General features: G+C 43.0%; 1 protein-coding gene across 1 annotated transcript; it reads left to right on the forward strand.

Annotated features, from left to right (window-relative positions):
• The first annotated feature begins 1,288 nt into the window (after positions 1-1,288).
• On the forward strand, positions 1,289-18,526 carry cercam (cerebral endothelial cell adhesion molecule). Its single transcript, XM_058412492.1, has 12 exons — positions 1,289-1,563; positions 2,061-2,171; positions 12,545-12,662; positions 12,938-13,072; positions 13,299-13,503; positions 14,480-14,599; positions 15,269-15,345; positions 15,424-15,530; positions 15,757-15,889; positions 16,075-16,202; positions 16,443-16,646; positions 17,486-18,526. The coding sequence occupies exons 1-12, from the start codon at positions 1,310-1,312 to the stop codon at positions 17,718-17,720; spliced, it is 1,827 nt and encodes a 608-aa protein (XP_058268475.1). The 5' UTR covers positions 1,289-1,309; the 3' UTR covers positions 17,721-18,526.
• The last annotated feature ends 2,419 nt before the right edge of the window (positions 18,527-20,945 follow it).

Consider the following 20,945-nt stretch of genomic DNA (forward strand, 5'->3'; position numbering starts at 1 on the left):
TCAGGAATTGAGTTTAAATTTCCACGTTTCTTTCTTGCCGAGTCGCCCCGCCCCCTCTGATCGGTCCTTAGCCGGAAGTTGTAATAAAACTCGCACACACGTCGCTTTTCTTGAAGGAAACCAGAGGATTTTCGGGGTTTTTTCTTTCCCTACCAGTATTCTGACAAACCCCGCCTCCTGCGCTAGGATTGGCTTAAAGTTCATCACAAACATAGACTGTCCAATCGGACACGTGCGCATGCGGCGCCTCTGATGTGGGTACGTCTGAATCTGAAAAGTGATTCATAGAGAAAAACAAACGACCATGACCGAACCTTTAAGAGCAAAAAAATCTTTTTTATATTTGCAGAGCTTTTCTTATGTTTAGGAAATTGATATTTAACAATGCTATAATTACTAAAACATATTTTGTGTTGGAATATTTTAAAATGTATCTTAGAATTCGACACGCTGCATTAGCGCCAAAGTTCAGCAATAAAAAGGAACAAATGTCTCCTTCTACTCCTGGAAGTTCCTCATGAAGAAAACAAGCATGAAATTAAGCTTGTGGAGAAAAAGTGACTGTAAAAGACAAGGAGAAGCCACAATGCAGAGGAACAGGGTCACAAAAAACTTTTTTTACTGCTTTAAATAGTTTGACTGAAAAATAAATGAATGTGAGAAGAAACGAGACGTTCAATAAGCTGCAGATGTTGTGATGTTTTGCCTGATTTCACTGTTCAATCATACATCCAAAACCTTCTCTGGTCATGAGTTGAGATTGTTGTTGTTAAACGGAAAATTTTGCTCTCGAATAATGTGTTAAAAATCCACAGAATGCGATACGAGACACATAACTGTTACGAGACCACTAAAACATGGTGGTGATTGTGGTGATGAAGATAAAATACAAAATACTTCTTCTGAGTTATTGGTAATGTTTGTTTTTATTAATTAGGACACGTAATAATCATAAAATGGTTGAAACGCTGGAATCACACAGTGTAAATTAGGTTCAATATGGGCTGATGATGATGATGATGATGATGTAGCATTGTAAAAATCAAAGTCATGACCAGAGAATTCTTATTTAGTCATAAAGCATCAGCTCTATTAGCATTCCTCATGTGCAAGTCGCTTTGGGTTATTATAAGCGTTATTATAAGCGTTTGCTAAATAAATGAATAGATGAATAAATATTTTTCACTAGATAGGACGCATTGAGTTCGGTTTCAGACGCACCCCATGACAGGAGGCATGGTTAGTGCGAATACGGGTGGGGTAAAGAGTGGAGAATTTTCGGGGGGAGTTTTTTTGGGAGTTGGAGCCCATGATTGCTGACGCGGATAGAGAGAGAGTGAGAGAGAGGGGCTCCGGCACAATGCTGCTCTGGGTTTTGGTTTTCTGTCTGATTTTTCCCCGAACAGAAAGTTACTTTTCGGAGGAGAACTACGCGGAGGAGTCGGAGATGCAGGCAGCCACCGTGGTGATCGCCATCATCAGCCGGAACTCCGCGCACTCTCTGCCCTATTACCTCGGAGCTCTGGAGAGGCTCAACTACCCCAAAGAGCGCATCTCCATCTGGTAAGACCCAGGGTTTCTTCAGGGTTTCTTCAGGGCTCAGGGCTTTGCTCTGTGTGGAGCAGTACATATTCCAGTCCACTCTGTCCATCATCCAGCTCAGTGTCCCTCAGTGACCCCTACCACCCCCCACATCTGGGCGTTTCTTCATCAGGGCTGCATGATGTGGAAGAAAAATCATATCGCGATACGATAGTTATATTACGGTACACGGTATAAAGAGGGAACTTTTAGTCCAGTTCTGTACTCTCGGGTATTTCTAAACTCTACCTGCTGAAGCTTCTTACCCCAGTGTGCAGTTTGTTAGCGTTATATCTGAGAGCGTGTCAAAACATTGTGTGTGTGTTTTTCCCAGAGCAAAACACCAAGAATGATTAAAGAAACAATTCCATTTTTATATAAAGAGAAAAATTCTGTAACTTGATTTAAAAAAACAATTAGTGACACTGACACGGATGAAACATAACCTAAACCTCAGCTCTTCCGGTGTTCCACACCAGGGCGGCGACAGACCACAACACCGATAACACCACCGCAGTCCTGAGGGAGTGGCTGACCGTCATGCAGCAGTACTATCACTACGTGGAGTGGAGGCCCAAGGACAAGCCCATGTAAGACTTCCTCATCTCTATAGCAGATGTTCCTCAAATACAGGAAATAAAGATTGTTCTATAGTCTTAGCATTAAAAAGCATTGTCCGGCAAATATGCTGAAATATTTGGCAGAAACATGAAACAGAAGCCACGCCTTCTTTAGTGAGATTGACTGACACATAGGCCACACTTCCTTCATTGACACTGACACACACATAGGCCACTCCTCCTTCTCTGAGACTGACACACACCGAGGCCACGCCTCCTTCACTGAGACTGACAGACACATAGGCCACTCCTCCTTCACTGAGACTGACACACACAGAGGCCACTCCTCCTTCACTGAGACTGACACACACAGAGGCCACTCCTCCTTCACTGAGACTGACACACACATAGGCCACTCCTCCTTCACTGAGACTGACACACACAGAGGCCACTCCTCCTTCACTGAGACTGACACACACATAGGCCACTCCTCCTTCACTGAGACTGACACACACAGAGGCCACTCCTCCTTCACTGAGACTGACACACACATAGGCCACTCCTCCTTCACTGAGACTGACACACACAGAGGCCACACCTCATTCACTGAGACTGACACACACATAGGCCACTCCTCCTTCTCTGAGACTGACACACACATAGGCCACTCCTCCTTCTCTGAGACTGACACACACAGGCCACTCCTCCTTCTCTGAGACTGACACACACCGAGGCCATGCCTCCTTCTCTGAGACTGACACACACAGAGGCCACACCTCCTTCTCTGAGACTGACACACACAGAGGCCACGCCTCCTTCACTGAGACTGACACACACAGAGGCCACGCCTCCTTCTCTGAGACTGACACACACATAGGCCACTCCTCCTTCAGTGAGACTGACACACAGAGGCCATGCCTCCTTCAGTAAGACTGACACACAGAGGCCACGCCTCCTTCAGTAAGACTGACACACAGTTTATCTGGACTGAAATATTAAAGAACAATTTAAACTGGATCAGTGATGGAGGCGGAGTATCCCAGCTGCCCCAGGGGCAGATGTTCACTCACTCTGTTCTCTGAGCTCAGGAATGTGTGCACATGCTTTTACCTGTCAGTGTGTATAAGGTGTGTTTGGTGTGTGTGCAGTGTGTGTTTGGTGTGTTTGTTCGGTGTGTTCAGTGTGAGTGCAGTGTGTGTGTTTATTGTATGTTCAGTGTGTTTAGTGTGTATGTTTGGTGGGTGTGTTTGTGTGTGTTCAGTGTGTGTGCAGTGTGTTTGTGTGTGGTCAGTGTGTGTGCAGTGTGTTTGTGTGTGGTCAGTGTGTGTGCAGTGTGTTTGTGTGTGGTCAGTGTGTGTGCAGTGTGTTTGTGTGTGGTCAGTGTGTGTGTTCAGGGTGTGTTTGGTGGGTGTGTTTAGTGTGTGTGCTGTGTGTTTGTGTGTGTTCAGTGTGTTTTGTGTGTGTGCAGTGTGTGTGTGTGTGTGTGTGCGTTTGTGCAGTGTGTTTGTGTGTTCAGTGTGTGGTCAGTGTGTGTGTTCAAGGTGTGTTTGGTGGGTGTGTTTAGTGTGTGTGCTGTGTGTTTGTGTGTGTTCAGTGTGTTTTGTGTGTGTGCAGTGTGTGTGTGTGTGTGCGTTTGTGCAGTGTGTTTGTGTGTTCAGTGTGTTTTTGTGTGTGTTCAGTGTGTGTGTTTAGTGTGTGTGTGCGTTTGTGCACTGTGTTTTTGTGTGTGTTTGGTGTGTGTTCAGTGTGTTTGGTGTGTGTTCAGTGTGTTTGTGTGTTCAGTGTGTGTGTTCAGTGTGTGTTTGGTGGGTGTGTGCAGTGTGTGTGAGTTCAGTGTGTGGTCAGTGTGTCTGTGTGCAGTGTGTTTAGTGTGTGTGTGCAGTGTGTTTGTGTGTCTTCAGTGTGTGTGTGCATGTGTGCAGTGTGTTTGTTTGTGTGTACAGTGTGTTTGTGTGTGTTCAGTGTGTGTTTGGTGTGTGTGCAGTGTGTGTGTTCAGTGTGTTTGTGTGTGTTCAGTGTGTGTGTTCAGTGTGTTTGGTGTGTGTTCAGTGTGTTTGTGTGTGTTCAGTGTGTGTTTGGTGTGTGTGCAGTGTGTGTGTTCAGTGTGTTTGTGTGTTCAGTGTGTGTGTTCAGTGTGTTTGGTGTGTGTTCAGTGTGTTTGTGTGTGTTCAGTGTGTTTGTGTGTGTGTTCAGTGTGTTTAGTGTGTGTGTTTAGTGTGTGTGTTTAGTGTGTGTGTTTAGTGTGTGTGTTTAGTGTGTGTGTGTGTGTGTGTTCAGTGTGTGTTCAGTGTGTGTTCAGTGTGTGTGTTCAGTGTGTGTTCAGTGTGTTTGTGTGTGTTCAGTGTGTTTGTGTGTTCTGTGTGTGTTCTGTGTGTTCAGTGTGTTTGTGTGTGTGTGTTCAGTGTGTTTAGTGTGTGTGTGTGCGTGCAGTGTGTTTGTGTGTGTTCAGTGTGTGTGTTCAGTGTGTTTGTGTGTGTTCAGTGTGTGTGTTCAGTGTGTTTGTGTGTGTTTGGTGTGTGTTCAGTGTGTTTGTGTGTGTTCAGTGTGTTTGGTGTGTGTTCAGTGTGTGTTTGGTGTGTGTTCAGTGTGTGTGTTCTGTGTTCAGTTTGTTTGTGTGTGTGTTCAGTGTGTTTAGTGTGTGTGTGTGTGTTCAGTGTGTGTGTTCAGTGTGTTTGTTTAGTGTGTGTGTTTGTGTGTGTTCAGTGTGTGTGTTCAGTGTGTTTGTGTGTGTTCAGTGTGTGTTCAGTGTGTTTGTGTGTGTTCAGTGTGTGTTCAGTGTGTTTGTGTGTGTTCAGTGTGTTTGTGTGTTCTGTGTGTTCAGTGTGTTTGTGTGTGTGTGTTCAGTGTGTTTAGTGTGTGTGCGTGCAGTGTGTTTGTGTGTGTTCAGTGTGTTTAGTGTGTGTGTGTGCGTTTGTGCAGTGTGTTTGTGTGTGTTCAGTGTGTGTTTGGTGTGTGTGCAGTGCGTTCAGTGTGTGTGTTCAGTGTGTGTTTGGTGGGTGTGTTTAGTGTGTGTGCAGTGTGTGTGTGTCTTCAGTATGTGTGTTTAGTGTGTGTTTAGAGTGTTTAGTGTGCGTGTGTGCAGTGTGTTTGTTTGTGTGTTCAGTGTGTGTGTTCAGTGTGTTTGTGTGTGTTCAGTGTGTGTGTTCAGTGTGTGTGTTCAGTGTGTTTGTGTCCGTGTGTGTGTTCAGTGTGTGTTCAGTGTTTTTAGTGTGTGCAGTGTGTTTGTTTGTGTGTGCAGTGTGTGTGTGTGAGTTCAGTGTGTGGTCAGTGTGTGTGTGCAGTGTATTTAGTGTGTGTTCAGTGTGTGTTTAGTATGTGTGCAGTGTGTTTGTGTGTACAGTGTGTGTTCAGTGTGTGTGTGTGTGTGTGTGTGCAGTGTGTTTAGTGTGTGTTCAGTGTGTTTAGTGTGTGTTCTCTGTGTTGTCAGTGTGTGTGTGTTCAGTGTGTTTAGTGTGTGTGCAGTGTGTTTGTTTGTGTGTTCAGTGTGTTAGTTTGTGTTCTGTGTGTTTGTGTGTGTTCATTGTGTGTGTTGTGTGTGTGTGTGTGTTAAGTGTGTTCAGTGTGTGTGTTCAGTGTGTTTTGTGTATGTTCAGTGTGTGTGTTTGTGTGTGTTCAGTGTGTGTGTTCAGTGTGTGCAGTGTGTCTTCAGTGTGTGTGTTTACTGTGTGTGCAGTGTGTCTTCAGTGTGTTTAGTGTGTGTGTGTGCATGTGTGCAGTGTGTGCATGTGTGCAGTGTGTATAGTGTGTTTGTGTGTGTTCAGTGTGTTTGTGTGTGTTCAGTGTGTGTTCAGTGTGTTTAGTGTGTGTGTGTGTGTGTGTGTGTGTTCTGTGTGTGTGTTCTGTGTTCAGTGTGTGTGTGCAGTGTGTTCAGTGTGTTTGTGTGTGTTCAGTGTGTGTGTTCTGTGTTCAGTGTGTGTGTGCAGTGTGTTCAGTGTGTTTGTGTTCAGTGTGTTTGTGTGTCTTCAGTGTGTGTGTTTAGTGTGTGCAGTGTGTGTGCAGTGTGTGTTCAGTGTGTGTTTAGTGTGTGTTCAGTGTGTTTAGTGTGTGCGCGCATGTGTGCAGTGTGTTTGTTTGTGTGTTCAATGTGTTTGTGTGTGTTCAGTGTGTGTTTAGTGTGTGTGTTCAGTGTGTTTGTGTGTGTTCAGTGTGTTTGTGTGTGTTCAGTGTGTTTAGTGTGTGTGTGTGTGTTCAGTGTGTATGTTCAGTGTGTTTGTGTGTGTTCAGTGTGTGTTCTGTGTTCAGTGTGTTTGTGTGTGTGTTCATTGTGTTCATTGTGTGTGTTCAGTGTGTGTGTTCAGTGTGTGCAGTGTGTTTGTGTGTTCAGTGTGTTTGTGTGTGTTCAGTGTGTTTGTGTGTGTTCAGTGTGTGTGCATGTGTGCAGTGTGTTTGTGTGTTCAATGTGTTTGTGTGTGTTCAGTGTGTGTGTTCAGTGTGTGTTTAGTGTGTGTTCAGTGTGTGTGTTCAGTGTGTGTTTGTGTGTTCAGTGTGTGTGTTCAGTGTGTGTTTGGTGGGTGTGTTTAGTGTGTGTTAAGTGTGTTTAGTGTGTGTTCTCTGTGTTGTCAGTGTGTGTTTAGTGTGTGTGTTCAGTGTGTTTGTGTTTGTTCAGTGTGTGTGTTCAGTGTGTTTATTGTGTGTGTTTATTGTGTGTGTGCAGTGTGTGTGTTCAGTGTGTTTGTGTTTGTTCAGTGTGTGTGTTCAGTGTGTGTGTGTTCAGTGTGTTTGTGTGTGTTCAGTGTGTGTGTTCAGTGTGTTTGTGTGTGTTCAGTGTGTTTGTGTGTGTTCAGTGTGTGTGTGTGTTCAGTGTGTGTGTTTAGTGTGTGTGTTCAGTGTGTTTTTGTGTGTTCAGTGTGTTTGTGCGTGTTCGGTGTGTGTGTTCAGTGTGTTTGTGTTTGTTCAGTGTGTTCAGTGTGTGTGTTTAGTGTGTGTTTCGTGTGTGTTCAGTGTGTGTGTGTTCAGTGTGTGTGTTCAGTGTGTGTGTGTTCAGTGTGTGTGTTCAGTGTGTTCAGTGTGTTTGTGTGTGTTCAGTGTGTGTTCAGTGTGTTTGTGTGTGTTCAGTGTGTGTGTTCGGTGTGTTTGTGTTTGTTCAGTGTGTTCAGTGTGTGTGTTTAGTGTGTGTTCAGTGTGTGTGTGTTCAGTGTGTTCAGTGTGTTTGTGTGTGTTCAGTGTGTGTTCAGTGTGTTTGTGTGTGTTCAGTGTGTGTTCAGTGTTCAGTGTGTGTGTTCAGTGTGTGTGTTCAGTGTGTGTGTTCAGTGTGTTTAGTGTGTGTGTTCAGTGTGTTTAGTGTGTGTGTTCAGTGTGTTTAGTGTGTGTGTTCAGTGTGTTTAGTGTGTGTGTTCAGTGTGTTTAGTGTGTGTTCAGTGTGTTTAGTGTGTGTTCAGTGTGTTTAGTGTGTGCGTTCAGTGTGTGTGTTTAGTGTGTGTTCAGTGTGTTTTTGTGTGTTCAGTGTGTTTGTGTGTGTTCAGTGTGTGTGTTCGGTGTGTTTGTGTTTGTTCAGTGTGTTCAGTGTGTGTGTTTAGTGTGTGTTCAGTGTCTGTGTGTTCAGTGTGTTTGTGTGTGTTCAGTGTGTGTGTTCAGTGTGTGTGTTTAGTGTGTGTGTTCAGTGTGTTCAGTGTGTTTAGTGTGTGTGTTTAGTGTGTGCGTTCAGTCTGTTCAGTGTGTGTGTTCAGTGTGTTTAGTGTGTGTGTTCAGTGTGTTCAGTGTGTTTAGTGTGTGTTTAGTGTGTGTGTTCAGTGTGTTTAGTGTGTGTGTTCAGTGTGTTCAGTGTGTTTAGTGTGTGTGTTCAGTGTGTTTAGTGTGTGTGTTCAGTGTGTTTAGTGTGTGTGTTCAGTGTGTTCAGTGTGTGTTTAGTGTGTGTGTTCAGTGTGTTCAGTGTGTGTTTAGTGTGTGTGTTCAGTGTGTTTAGTGTGTGTGTTCAGTGTGTTTAGTGTGTGTTTAGTGTGTGTGTTCAGTGTGTTCAGTGTGTGTTTAGTGTGTGTGTTCAGTGTGTTTAGTGTGTGTGTTCAGTGTGTTTAGTGTGTGTGTTCAGTGTGTTCAGTGTGTGTTTAGTGTGTGTTCAGTGTGTGTTCAGTGTGTTGTGTGTGTGTTCAGTGTGTTTAGTGTGTGTGTTCAGTGTGTGTGTTCAGTGTGTTCAGTGTGTGTTTAGTGTGTGTTCAGTGTGTGTTCAGTGTGTTGTGTGTGTGTTCAGTGTGTTTAGTGTGTGTGTTCAGTGTGTGTGTTCAGTGTGTTTAGTGTGTGTGTTCAGTGTGTGTGTTCAGTGTGTTCAGTGTGTGTGTTCAGTGTGTTTAGTGTGTGTGTTCAGTGTGTTTAGTGTGTGTGTTCAGTGTGTGTGTTCAGTGTGTTTAGTGTGTGTGTTCAGTGTGTGTGTTCAGTGTGTTCGTTCAGTGTGTTTAGTGTGTGTGTTCAGTGTGTAGTGTGTGTGTTCAGTGTGTTTAGTGTGTGTGTTCAGTGAGTGTGTTCAGTGTGTGTGTTCAGTGTGTTCAGTGTGTGTGTTCAGTGTGTGTGTTCAGTGAGTGTGTTCAGTGAGTGTGTTCAGTGAGTGTGTTCAGTGTGTTCAGTGTGTTTAGTGTGTGTTCACTGTGTGTGTTCAGTGTGTTTAGTGTGTGTGTTCAGTGTGTTCAGTGTGTGTGTTCAGTGTGTGTGTTCAGTGTGTGTGTTCAGTGTGTGTGTTCAGTCAGTGTGTTCAGTGTGTGTGTTCAGTGTGTTCAGTGTGTGTGTTCAGTCAGTGTGTTCAGTGTGTGTGTTCAGTGTGTTTAGTGTGTGTTCAGTGTGTGTGTTCAGTGTGTTCAGTGTGTGTGTTCAGTGTGTTTAGTGTGTGTGTTCAGTGTGTTTAGTGTGTGTGTTCAGTGTGTTCAGTGTGTGTGTTCAGTGTGTGTTTAGTGTGTGTTCAGTGTGTGTTCAGTGTGTTTAGTGTGTGTTCAGTGTGTTTAGTGTGTGTGTTCAGTGTGTTTAGTGTGTGTTCAGTGTGTGTTCAGTGTGTTTAGTGTGTGTGTTCAGTGTGTTTAGTGTGTGTGTTCAGTGTGTTCAGTGTGTGTGTTCAGTGTGTTCAGTGTGTTTAGTGTGTGTGTTCAGTGTGTTTAGTGTGTGTGTTCAGTGTGTAGTGTGTGTGTTCAGTGTGTGTGTTCAGTGTGTTCAGTGTGTGTGTTCAGTGTGTGTGTTCAGTGAGTGTGTTCAGTGAGTGTGTTCAGTGTGTGTGTTCAGTGTGTTCAGTGTGTTTAGTGTGTGTGTTCAGTGTGTTTAGTGTGTGTGTTCAGTGTGTAGTGTGTGTGTGTTCAGTGTGTGTGTTCAGTGTGTTCAGTGTGTGTGTTCAGTGTGTGTGTTCAGTGTGTGTGTTCAGTGAGTGTGTTCAGTGAGTGTGTTCAGTGTGTTTGTTCAGTGTGTTCAGTGAGTGTGTTCAGTGAGTGTGTTCAGTGTGTGTGTTCAGTGTGTTCAGTGTGTGTGTTCAGTGTGTGTGTTCAGTGTGTGTGTTCAGTGAGTGTGTTTAGTGTGTGTGTTCAGTGTGTGTGTTCAGTGTGTTCAGTGTGTGTGTTCAGTGTGTTTAGTGTGTTCAGTGTGTGTGTTCAGTCAGTGTGTTCAGTGTGTGTGTTCAGTGTGTTTAGTGTGTGTTCAGTGTGTGTGTTCAGTGTGTGTGTTCAGTGTGTTCAGTGAGTGTGTTCAGTGAGTGTGTTCAGTGTGTGTGTTCAGTGTGTGTGTTCAGTGTGTTCAGTGTGTGTGTTCAGTGTGTGTGTTCAGTGTGTGTGTTTAGTGTGTGTGTTCAGTGTGTGTGTTCAGTGTGTTCAGTGTGTGTGTTCAGTGTGTTTAGTGTGTGTGTTCAGTGTGTGTGTTCAGTGTGTTCAGTGTGTGTGTTCAGTGAGTGTGTTTAGTGTGTGTGTTCAGTGTGTGTGTTCAGTGTGTTCAGTGTGTGTGTTCAGTGTGTAGTGTGTGTGTTCAGTGTGTGTGTTCAGTGTGTTTAGTGTGTGTGTTCAGTGTGTTCAGTGTGTGTGTTCAGTGTGTGTTTAGTGTGTGTTCAGTGTGTGTTCAGTGTGTTTAGTGTGTGTTCAGTGTGTTTAGTGTGTGTGTTCAGTGTGTTTAGTGTGTGTTCAGTGTGTGTTCAGTGTGTTTAGTGTGTGTGTTCAGTGTGTTCAGTGTGTTTAGTGTGTGTGTTCAGTGTGTTTAGTGTGTGTGTTCAGTGTGTGTGTTCAGTGTGTTTAGTGTGTGTGTTCAGTGTGTGTGTTCAGTGTGTTCAGTGTGTGTGTTCAGTGTGTGTGTTCAGTGTGTTCAGTGTGTGTGTTCAGTGTGTGTGTTCAGTGTGTTCAGTGTGTGTGTTCAGTGAGTGTGTTTAGTGTGTGTGTTCAGTGTGTGTGTTCAGTGTGTTCAGTGTGTGTGTTCAGTGTGTTCAGTGTGTGTGTTCAGTGTGTTCAGTGTGTGTGTTCAGTGTGTGTGTTCAGTGTGTTCAGTGTGTGTGTTCAGTGAGTGTGTTTAGTGTGTGTGTTCAGTGTGTGTGTTCAGTGTGTTCAGTGTGTGTGTTCAGTGTGTAGTGTGTGTGTTCAGTGTGTGTGTTCAGTGTGTTTAGTGTGTGTGTTCAGTGTGTGTGTTCAGTGTGTTCAGTGTGTTTAGTGTGTGTGTTCAGTGAGTGTGTTTAGTGTGTGTGTTCAGTGTGTTTAGTGTGTGTGTTCAGTGTGTAGTGTGTGTGTTCAGTGTGTGTGTTCAGTGTGTTTAGTGTGTGTGTTCAGTGTGTGTGTTCAGTGTGTGTGTTCAGTGAGTGTGTTCAGTGAGTGTGTTCAGTGTGTTCAGTGAGTGTGTTCAGTGAGTGTGTTCAGTGTGTGTGTTCAGTGTGTTCAGTGTGTGTGTTCAGTGTGTGTGTTCAGTGTGTGTGTTCAGTGTGTGTGTTCAGTGAGTGTGTTTAGTGTGTTCAGTGTGTGTGTTCAGTGTGTTCAGTGTGTGTGTTCAGTGTGTTCAGTGTGTGTGTTCAGTGAGTGTGTTCAGTGTGTTCATTGTGTGTGTTACATTTACAGTTACAGTTCTGGTATTTGGCAGATGCTCCAATCCAGAGAGAGGTACAGAGTGCTTTAAGTCTGTATCTATGGAAACATTGAGAAGGTTCTCAGTAGATTGCAGCCTCAGGAGACCAGCAGCCTAGAACTGGTGTTTCTTTTGTTTTTGTTTTTATTTAACATCTAACAGTACACACACAGGGGGAGGGAAGAGCTAGTGTAAGTGCTTCAGGAGAAGGTCAGTGAGACTCTGCTGTACGGACATCTAGGGGAAGTTCACTCCACCACCTCGGTGCCAGAACAGAGAAGAGTCTGGATGAATACCTACCACTGACCCTGAGAGATGGTGGACCAGGGCAGTGCTAGTTGTGTTGTGTTGATTTGTGTTGTGGTGTTAGTGTTGTGTTGTTGTGTTGATTTGTGTTGTGGTGTTAGTGTTGTGTTGTTGTGTTGATTTGTGTTGTGTTGTTAGTGTTGTGTTGTGTTGGTTTGTGTTGTGTTGTTAGTGTTGTGTTGTTGTGTTGATTTGTGTTGTTGTGTTGTGTTAGTGTTGTTATTGTGTTGTGTTGTGGTGTTAGTGTTGAGTTGTGTTGTGTTGTGTTGATTTGTGTTGTGTTATTGTGTTGTGTTGATTTGAGTTGTGGTGTTAGTGTTGTGTTGTTGTGTTGATTTGTGTTGTGTTGTTGTGTTGTGTTGATTTGTGTTGTGTTAGTGTTGTTAGTGTTGAGTTGTGTTGTGGTGTTAGTGTTGAGTTGTGTTGTGTTGATTTGTGTTGTTGTGTTGATTTGTGTTGTTGTGTTGTGTTGATTTGTGTTGTGTTAGTGTTGTTAGTGTTGAGTTGTGTTGTGTTGTTGTGTTGTTAGTGTTGAGTTGTGTTGTTGTGTTGTGTTGATTTGTGTTGTTGTGTTGTGTTGATTTGTGTTGTGTTAGTGTTGTTATTGTGTTGTGTTGTGGTGTTAGTGTTGAGTTGTGTTGTGTTAGTGTTGTTAGTGTTGTGTTGATTTGTGTTGTTGTGTTGTGTTAGTGTTGTTATTGTGTTGTGGTGTTAGTGTTGATTTGTGTTGTGTTGTTAGTGTTGTGTTGATTTGTGTTGTGTTGTTGTGTTGTTAGTGTTGTGTTGATTTGTGTTGTGTTGTTGTGTTGTTGTGTTGTGTTGATTTGTGTTGTGTTAGTGTTGTTATTGTGTTGTGGTGTTAGTGTTGAGTTGTGTTGTGTTGTTGTGTTGTGTTGATTTGTGTTGTGTTGTTGTGTTGTTGTGTTGTGTTGATTTGTGTTGTGTTAGTGTTGTTATTGTGTTGTGGTGTTAGTGTTGATTTGTGTTGTGTTGATTTGTGTTGTGTTAGTGTTGTTATTGTGTTGTGGTGTTAGTGTTGTGTTGTGTTGTTGTGTTGTGTTGATTTGTGTTGTGTTGTTAGTGTTCTTCTCTCTGTTCAGCTCTTATGCAGGTGAAATGGGGCCTAAACACTGGACTAACGGCCGCTACGAACACGTCATGAGGCTCAAACAGGCAGCGCTGAACTTCGCCAAGAAACGCTGGGCAGATTATATCCTGGTAGGGTAAAGCTGTGACCACACACACACACACACACACACCGACACACACAGACCCAGACACACACACACACATTCTCTTTTTAACATGCTTTCAGTCTCTCAAACAGTAAAAACTCATATCTCTGAATTGTGAATTAACTCTGCAGTACTGTGTCTCACATACACATTCTGGTAAATGTGTGTGTGTCTGTGTGTGTGTGTCTGTGTTTGTGTGTGTTTGTGTGTGTCTGTGTCTGTGTGTGTGTATGTCTGTGTGGATTTTGTGCTCTGTAGTTTGCAGATACAGACAACATCCTGACCAACCCGGACACGCTGAACCTCCTCATGGCTGAGAATAAGTCTGTGATCGCCCCCATGATGGATTCCCAGTCTGCTTACTCCAACTACTGGTGCGGCATCACGCCTCAGGTACAGCAACACGGAGACTCCGACACCATGACCTCACACTGGGGCTGAGGTCTGAACTCTGCCCGGTGGTCAGGTGGTGATTAGTTCTCCAGAACAGCAGCTCTGGCTTATATAAACATGCTCGTTCTGATACATTGTCGTTTCTATGGTAACTGCTCATTCACGTGCAGTTAATTACTGAGATCTGTGGTGGGTCTGTTAGAGTTATATTGCCGTTGTGTTTTAGGGTTATTACCGTCGAACAGCCGAGTACTTCCCGACCAGGTACCGGTACCGGAAAGGCTGTTTCCCAGTGCCCATGGTCCATTCCACCATGCTGCTGGACCTGCGTAAGGAGAGCACCAAGAGCCTGGCCTTCTACCCACCGCACACTGATTACTCCTGGCCTTATGATGACATCATCGTCTTTGCCTTTTCCTGCAGAGTTTCAGGTACAATAATTCCTCTATTACTGACTTGAATTGAATCATGAAGCCTGTACCATGAATCAAATCATGAAGCCTGTACCATGAATCAAATTGAATCATGAAGCCTGTACCATGAATCAAATTGAATCATGAAGCCTGTACCATGAATCAAATTGAATCATGAAGCCTGTACCATGAATCAAATTGAATCATGAAGCCTGTACCATGAATCAAATTGAATCATGAAGCCTGTACCATGAATCAAATTGAATCATGAAGCCTGTACCGTGAATCAAATTGAATCATGAAGCCTGTACCGTGAATCAAATTGAATCATGAAGCCTGTACCGTGAATCAAATTGAATCATGAAGCCTGTACCGTGAATCAAATTGAATCATGAAGCCTGTACCGTGAATCAAATTGAATCATGAAGCCTGTACCGTGAATCAGATTAAATCATGAAGCCTGTACCGTGAATCAAATTGAATCATGAAGCCTGTATCGTGAATCAAATTGAATCATGAAGCCTGTATCGTGAATCAAATTGAATCAAGAAGCCTGTATCATGAATCAAATTGAATCATGAAGCCAGTATAGTGAATCAAATTGAACCATGAAGCCAGCATCATGAATCAAATTGAATCATGAAGCCTGTATCATGAATCAAATTGAATCATGAAGCCAGCATCATGAATCAAATTGAATCATGAAGCCAGCATCATGAATCAAATTGAATCATGAAGCCAGTATCGTGAATCAAATTGAATCATGAAGCCATTATCATGAATCAAATTGAATTGAATCGGAATCATTTTGCATATCCTTCGACTCATTCAAATATTGAACAGTTCTAAAGGGGGCTAATACTTACGCACGGTGCTGTATGTGTTTTGTGCCACACATTTCACACACTTTCTTGTTGATTCTGTGTAATAATTTTGGTTCTGTGGCTCTGCTCGGTGTGTTAATGAGACTGAATCGTGTGTTTTGTCGACGCAGAGGTTCAGATGTACGTGTGTAATAAAGATCGTTACGGCTACGTGAACATTCCTGCTAAACCACACCAGACCGTGGAGGACGACCACATTAACTTCGTCCATCTCTACCTCGAGGCTCTGAGTGAGTTCTGAACGCTGAGTACTTTTGGTGTGCAGAAGTCGTCCAGTCGTTTTCTGTAAAGCTTTATCAGTCATGTGTTTGGCGTATGAATGGTATGAATTTATATTCTCAGATGAACAAACTAAATTTCATCTGCTTTTCCATTTGTGTGTGTAAACTTGAGCCAAATTTTCACGTTCCTTCACAGTGTGTCCCAGCAGTCCATCATCTCAGGGTTGAGGAATATTTTTATATTTTTTATACAGATGATGGTGTATCTGAGCGGTGGAGAAGGAATTTTAATATTTCTACTTTTAGGAAGGTTTTATACTAGATGTGACTTCGTTATTGCTCACATCATTAACTGTGTTTACTTATTGGGCATGCACTGATCAGGCATAACATTATGACCACCTGCCTAATATTGTGTTGGTCCCCCTTTTGTGGCCAAAACAGGTGCCATGATGAGGAGATCATCAGTCTGATTCACTTCACCTGGCACTGCTCATAATGTTATGCCTGATCGGTGTACCTAATTGTGGTAAAGAGTGGACATTTTGAGGCAGATTTTTATTTTATTCGGGTTTTTTTTCTTCTTCTCCTATGATGCTGGACTTCTGGGATTTACAGACTTTATATAACCTGAAAACCAAAAAAAGGTACTTTGTTGTGTAATGGTCTTCTATGCAGTTGATGGACCTCCAATGTATTTGTCCCGCCACGTACACGTCCCTCCCAAACAGCTGGACCTGATGGGCTTTGATGAGGTGAGTAAACCTGCTCGAACCTGCAGCTACGTCCAGTTTGCTCTGTATGTAAACTCTGTGTGTGTGTGTGTTGTTCAGATTTACCTGATAAACCTGCGCAGGCGACCCGACCGCAGAGAGAGGATGCTGTGGTCTCTCTACGAGCTGGAGATCAACGCTAAAGTGGTGGACGCAGTGGACGGAGCGTGAGTTCTACACCTTCACCTTTAATCACTGAGTGACGCAGCAACTGACCATTAATTACAGTTTATAATTAATTAAACAACACCATATGAAAACGGTAAGGTGCATTAATATAAAGCTGCTCTACAGTCAGAGCTGCTGTTAGAGAGAATTAATCATCACCTGATCCACCAATCAGAAATTCAACACTGCTGTGGTGTTAATGTGTGTGTGTTTGTGTGTGTGTAGAGCTCTGAACAGCAGTGATATTAAGATCCTGGGTGTGGATCTCCTGCCCGGTTATTACGACCCATTCTCCGGGCGCACACTCACAAAAGGGGAGGTGGGATGTTTCCTCAGCCACTACTACATCTGGAAGGAGGTGAGAAGCTTGTATACACACACACACACACTTTTAAACGGTTATGTTCAGTTTATTGTTCTGAGCCTTACATTGTAACATTATTGTGTATTTGTTTAGTGTTTATGCAGTGTGTGATTCTGGTATAATTTTTCACTAAGCTAGGTGGTGATGATATAGTGTGTGTGTGTGGACTCTTCTCTCAGATGGTGGACATGCAGCTGGACAAAGCGTTGATCTTCGAGGACGACGTTCGGTTTCAGGGTAACTTCAAACGGCGCGTGATGAGGATGATGGAGGAGGTGGAGCAAGCCGAGCTCGACTGGGACATCATGTGAGTGCCACCTGTCTGTCAGCGTGTTGCCATGGAAACATTTTAAATATAAAAAATAAACATTAGATCGATGTGCAAAGAGCTTGTAAAGCAGAACGTATTTGAAGTTTAGCTTGAGGTGTCACGTCTGATGTGATGGAATGAATGATCATCATGCTTGCGTGTGATTGGCTGATGATGGCATGTGTCACTTTACATGATGCATCCAAATGAAATAGAGTGTGTGTGTGTGTGTTTCAGATATCTGGGCAGGAAGCAGGTGAACCCCGATGAGGAGGAGCAGGTGGAGGCTGTGAAGAACCTGGTGGTTGCTGGTTATTCGCACTGGACGTTGTCCTACGCCATCTCACTGCAGGGAGCTCAGAAGCTGATCAACGCTGAACCAATCTCCAAAATGCTTCCTGTGGACGAGTTCCTGCCCATTATGTACGACAAACATCCCAAGTGAGTACCTTCTGAGCTCTAGAGCTGGTCACAGGGTGGTGTGATGACAAGAAGTTAGTGTTATCTGTAGGAAATGTGTATGTGTGTGTGTGTGTGGAAGGTCTCTCCAATGTCAACATTGTGTATCAGGTGAAGCTGGAACTTTCCCACATCTTCAGGAGTTTACACTTCTGTGTGCTTTCTCAGTAACATGAGCAGCTGGGAGGAGAGAGAATAACGAGAGACTACTGAAAGAAACACTGATTATTGCTGATAGAACAGAAGAGACAACAGGAACTCAGGTGTTTCTTCATTTTAGTGTAACTATAAATGGATAAATGGTCTTTTAACATAAAGTAAACATTGTAATTGTTGGTACAAGTGAAATAAAGACTGTTATAGGAATATAATCAGCTTCCGAGTGAGATCAGAAATTCTTTCTTCGCATATCCCAGCCGTGGGGGTTGGGGTCAGAGCACAGGGTCAGCCATGATGCAGCGTCCCTGGAGCAGGGTGGGTCGGGGGTCTTGCTCAAGGGCCCAACGACGTCAGCGTCTCTGCAGTAAAACTCCAGTGTTCTGGTGTCTCTGGAGAGCTCTATGATGTTCTATGAGATGATTTGCTCTAACACTGGGGTTTAAAATGAAATGTAAACCTGCAGTTCGGAGGTTTGTGTGTTTGAGGTTGCAGTGCGGTTTTCTCATTTTAAACTCGTCCAGAAATAATGATAAAAGTGTTGACTCTGTTACTCATCACTGAGGTAAAGGAGTTATGAAGAAGGGTTAACGCTGTGTGTAATTTAAGCCAGTGATGCTAATCTAGAGTATTAACATATGAATCTTTATCTCTTTTTGTTACAGTGAAGAATATAAATCCCACTTCCTGAACCGGAACCTGCAGGCGTTCTCCACGAGCCCCCTGCTGGTGCAGCCGTGCCACTACGCGGGCGATGCGGAGTGGGTGAGCGACACCGAGACGTCCACGCTGTGGGATGATGATAACGTCCCCACGGACTGGAGGGGCTCCTACAAGAGCCTGAAGGGCGGAGCTCCGCCTCCTGGCATTCAGAGTGCTGCCTACAGGGATGAGCTTTGAAACACAGAGCTGAGTGTGTGTGTGTGGGAGAGAGAGAGACTGTGAGATGTGTGTATAGTGTGTAACGAAGAACGTTCCTGAACACGGACACACCAGGGACCGCAATCAAGAGATGTGACACACCGCAGACCTTTAATTTTGTGTGTGTGTGTGTGTGTGTTTTCTCAGGTACCTACAGTGCAGTCTGTACAAGAAAGAAATGAAAGCTGAATGAATTCCGGATTTTTCTCCTAAAAAGGTTCACCTCACGTGAACATCAGAACTTTCATCTGAATCCACAGGCTGCACTGTATGTGGTCACATTAGGGATTTTTGTATTTTATTATTTTTTATTTTTATTTTAAAATTTTTTTAAACCTTCATGGTATCCCAATCATATAGCATTTTAAGCATAAGTGTTTATGCCTTATTTTTTTATTTAAAAAAATAATTAAAAATATATATATTTACATTATGAATAATACAGTTTTAAACAAGGACGAAAGTGGAATCAGATGCTGCACGTCTCACGCTGAAGACAATGGGAGGCAGAAGGTTTGGAGATCTGTGTGTAGGCATATTAATCACAGCATTTTCTTTTCCTGTACATTGTCCGGTTCTTTCAGGATGTTTCATCATCCTCATCCTCATCCTCTTCATCCTCATCCTCGTGATGTCTCTTATTTATTTCCTGAAACTTTTCATCATCCTCGGTATCTCTTTCTGCTGAAGAAGGTGCAGCTGATGAGAAGATGTCATGTGTTGAGATTTGGGTTATTTTTCCTCCACGAGAATCAAATAAAGTCTTTAATGATGTAGCACGATGATTTGCTTTTCGAGTTGTTTTTCTTTTTAATGAGCAGCTGAAGGAATCATTCTGTGCGGTGTGTCACCTGATCTGAGCCTCAGTCCACCTCATGAGGATGGACAGAAGAGTCTCTCTCACTCTCTCTCTCTGTGTCTCTCTCTTTCCCTCTCTCTCTGTTACTCTGTCTCTCTCTCTTTCTCTCTCTGATCTATCTTGATGCCCTATGTCCTACACTGGAGTCTCATCACTTGGTGGTTCTCACTGCTGATGGACCCCATTGAGCCTGGAGACTCATGGGACTGCTGTGAACAGAACCATGTGGAGATCATGGAGATGACTTTGGTCAGCAATTGATTCCACTGAAGTTTCCATGTCCAGATGTGCTGGACAAACAAGTCCGATCCAGGGAGGCTCCACCTTGCAACTTAGAGGACTTAAAGGATCTGCTGCTATCATCTTGGTGCCAGATCCCACAGCACACCTTCAGGGATCTAGTGGAGTCCATCATGCCTCGACGGGTCAGGGCTGTTTTGGCAGCAAAAGGGGGACCAACACAATATTAGACAGGTGGTCATAATGTTATGGCTGATCGGTGTATAATCCCACTCTCTGGTCACCAAGACGAGGATGAGGTTCTGTTTATAAGTGCGCAATTTAAACCGCCTGCAGTGTTATTACACAGTGTGTCCACTAGGGGGCAGACGTGTACACACCAGGTCATTTGTGGCTCGTATGGATGGTTTTTAGGATTAATGAGGCTTTGTGTTAATTCTGCTGATTCCGAGCAGAACAGACAGACATTATATGTGTTTAAGATCAAATACAGCACTTCTAATTTTAGTCCTTTAAGTAGTTTTCCCAACACAGACTTTACAGAGCTATATTAAGACCCTGGACTGGGCGTCTTGAATATCTGTCCACATTCCAGTAAAGAAAACCTGTCTCTGTGTGAAGACATTTCTCTCTCTCTCTCTCTCTCTCTCTCTCTCTCACACACACACACACACACAAACACACACACACATTAGTCAGCTCTTTTTCTCACTTCTGAGGGTGGAAATGTGCAGAAATGTGGATGCTGGAAAATAATTCACTAAAGAATTTCCAGTGAACTGCAGGATTATATTCTACACTGTTTGGTTTATTGACTTGACTTTTATGTTTTTAATCCAAACACAATGCAAGTGAAGCAAAATCTAATCCAGGAACAGATCTGAGCAGTCGAGGGATCTGATGTAAGGACAGTTTGTGTGTTTGAGTCAAACTCACAACCTTCCAGTCAACCACAGAAACCCTGAAGCGTGAAACATCCAACAAACAAAATGTAGTTTAGTGTTCAGAAAATGATTTAAACATTTATGTAAATGTTTTTAATCACATAAGACATGCTTGGTGTGTTTAGTTTTGCACCAGAAGATAATTTGTAAAAAAAAAAAAAAAAGAAAGAAAAAGAAAAGAGAAGCAGAGCAGTGCAGTGTGTCTTGTGAATTAAGTACGATACAAGTGAGATACAAACTGCACAGAATCTGGCTGAGGTAGTGATTTAATGAGGTAGTGAGGTAGTGATTTAGTGAGGTAGAGATGTAGTGATGTAGTGAGGTTGTAATTTAATTAGGTAATCATTTAGTGAGGTAGTGATTTAATGAGGTAGTGATGTGAGGTAGTGATTTAGTGAGGTAGTGATTTAATGAGGTAGTGATGTGAGCTTGTGATTTAATTAGGTAATCATTTAGTGAGGTAGTGATTTAATGAGGTAGTGATGTAGTGAGGTAGTGATTTAATGAGGTAGAGATGTAGTGATGTGATTTAATTAGTTAATCATTTAGTGAGGTAGTGATTTAATGAGGTTGTGATTTAGTGAGGTAGAGATTTAGTGAGGTAGTGATTTAATGAGGTAGTGATTTAATGAGGTAGTGATTTAGTGTGGTAGTGATTTAATGAGGTAGTGATATAGTGTAGTAGTGATTTAGTGAGGTAGTGATTTAATGAGGTAGAGATGTAGTGATGTAGTGAGCTTGTGATTTAATTAGGTAATCATTTAGTGAGGTAGTGATTTAGTGAGGTAATGACTTAGTGAGGTAGTAATTTAATGAGGTAGAGATGTAGTGATGTAGTGATGTGATTTAATTAGTTAATCATTTAGTGAGGTGGTGATTTAATGAGGTTGTGATTTAGTGATGTAGAGATTTAGTGAGGTAGTGATTTAATGAGGTAGTGATTGAATGAGGTAGTGATATAGTGTAGTAGTGATTTAGTGAGGTAATGATTCAGTAAGGTAACAATTGAGTGAGGTAGTGATATAGGTAATGATTTGGGTAGTGATTTAGTGAGGTAGTGATATAGTAGTAGTGATTTGTTGAGGTAATGATTTAATGATGTAGTGAGGTAGTAATTTAGTGAGGTAGTGATTTAGTGAGGAAGAGATTTATTGATGTAGT

Source organism: Hemibagrus wyckioides, linkage group LG16, assembly GCF_019097595.1.
Source record: "Hemibagrus wyckioides isolate EC202008001 linkage group LG16, SWU_Hwy_1.0, whole genome shotgun sequence".
In the NCBI taxonomy this organism is placed as follows: Eukaryota; Metazoa; Chordata; class Actinopteri; order Siluriformes; family Bagridae; genus Hemibagrus; species Hemibagrus wyckioides.

Excerpts from the sequence above, each read along its gene's own strand:
- cercam (XM_058412492.1), top strand. The coding sequence starts at position 1,310 with ATGATTGCTGACGCGGATAGAGAGAGAGTGAGAGAGAGGGGCTCCGGC. Across the intron at positions 2,172-12,544 it reads AGGCCCAAGGACAAGCCCAT|CTCTTATGCAGGTGAAATGG; the intron begins GTAAGACTTCCT and ends CTCTCTGTTCAG. Across the intron at positions 15,346-15,423 it reads ACCTGATGGGCTTTGATGAG|ATTTACCTGATAAACCTGCG; the intron begins GTGAGTAAACCT and ends TGTGTTGTTCAG.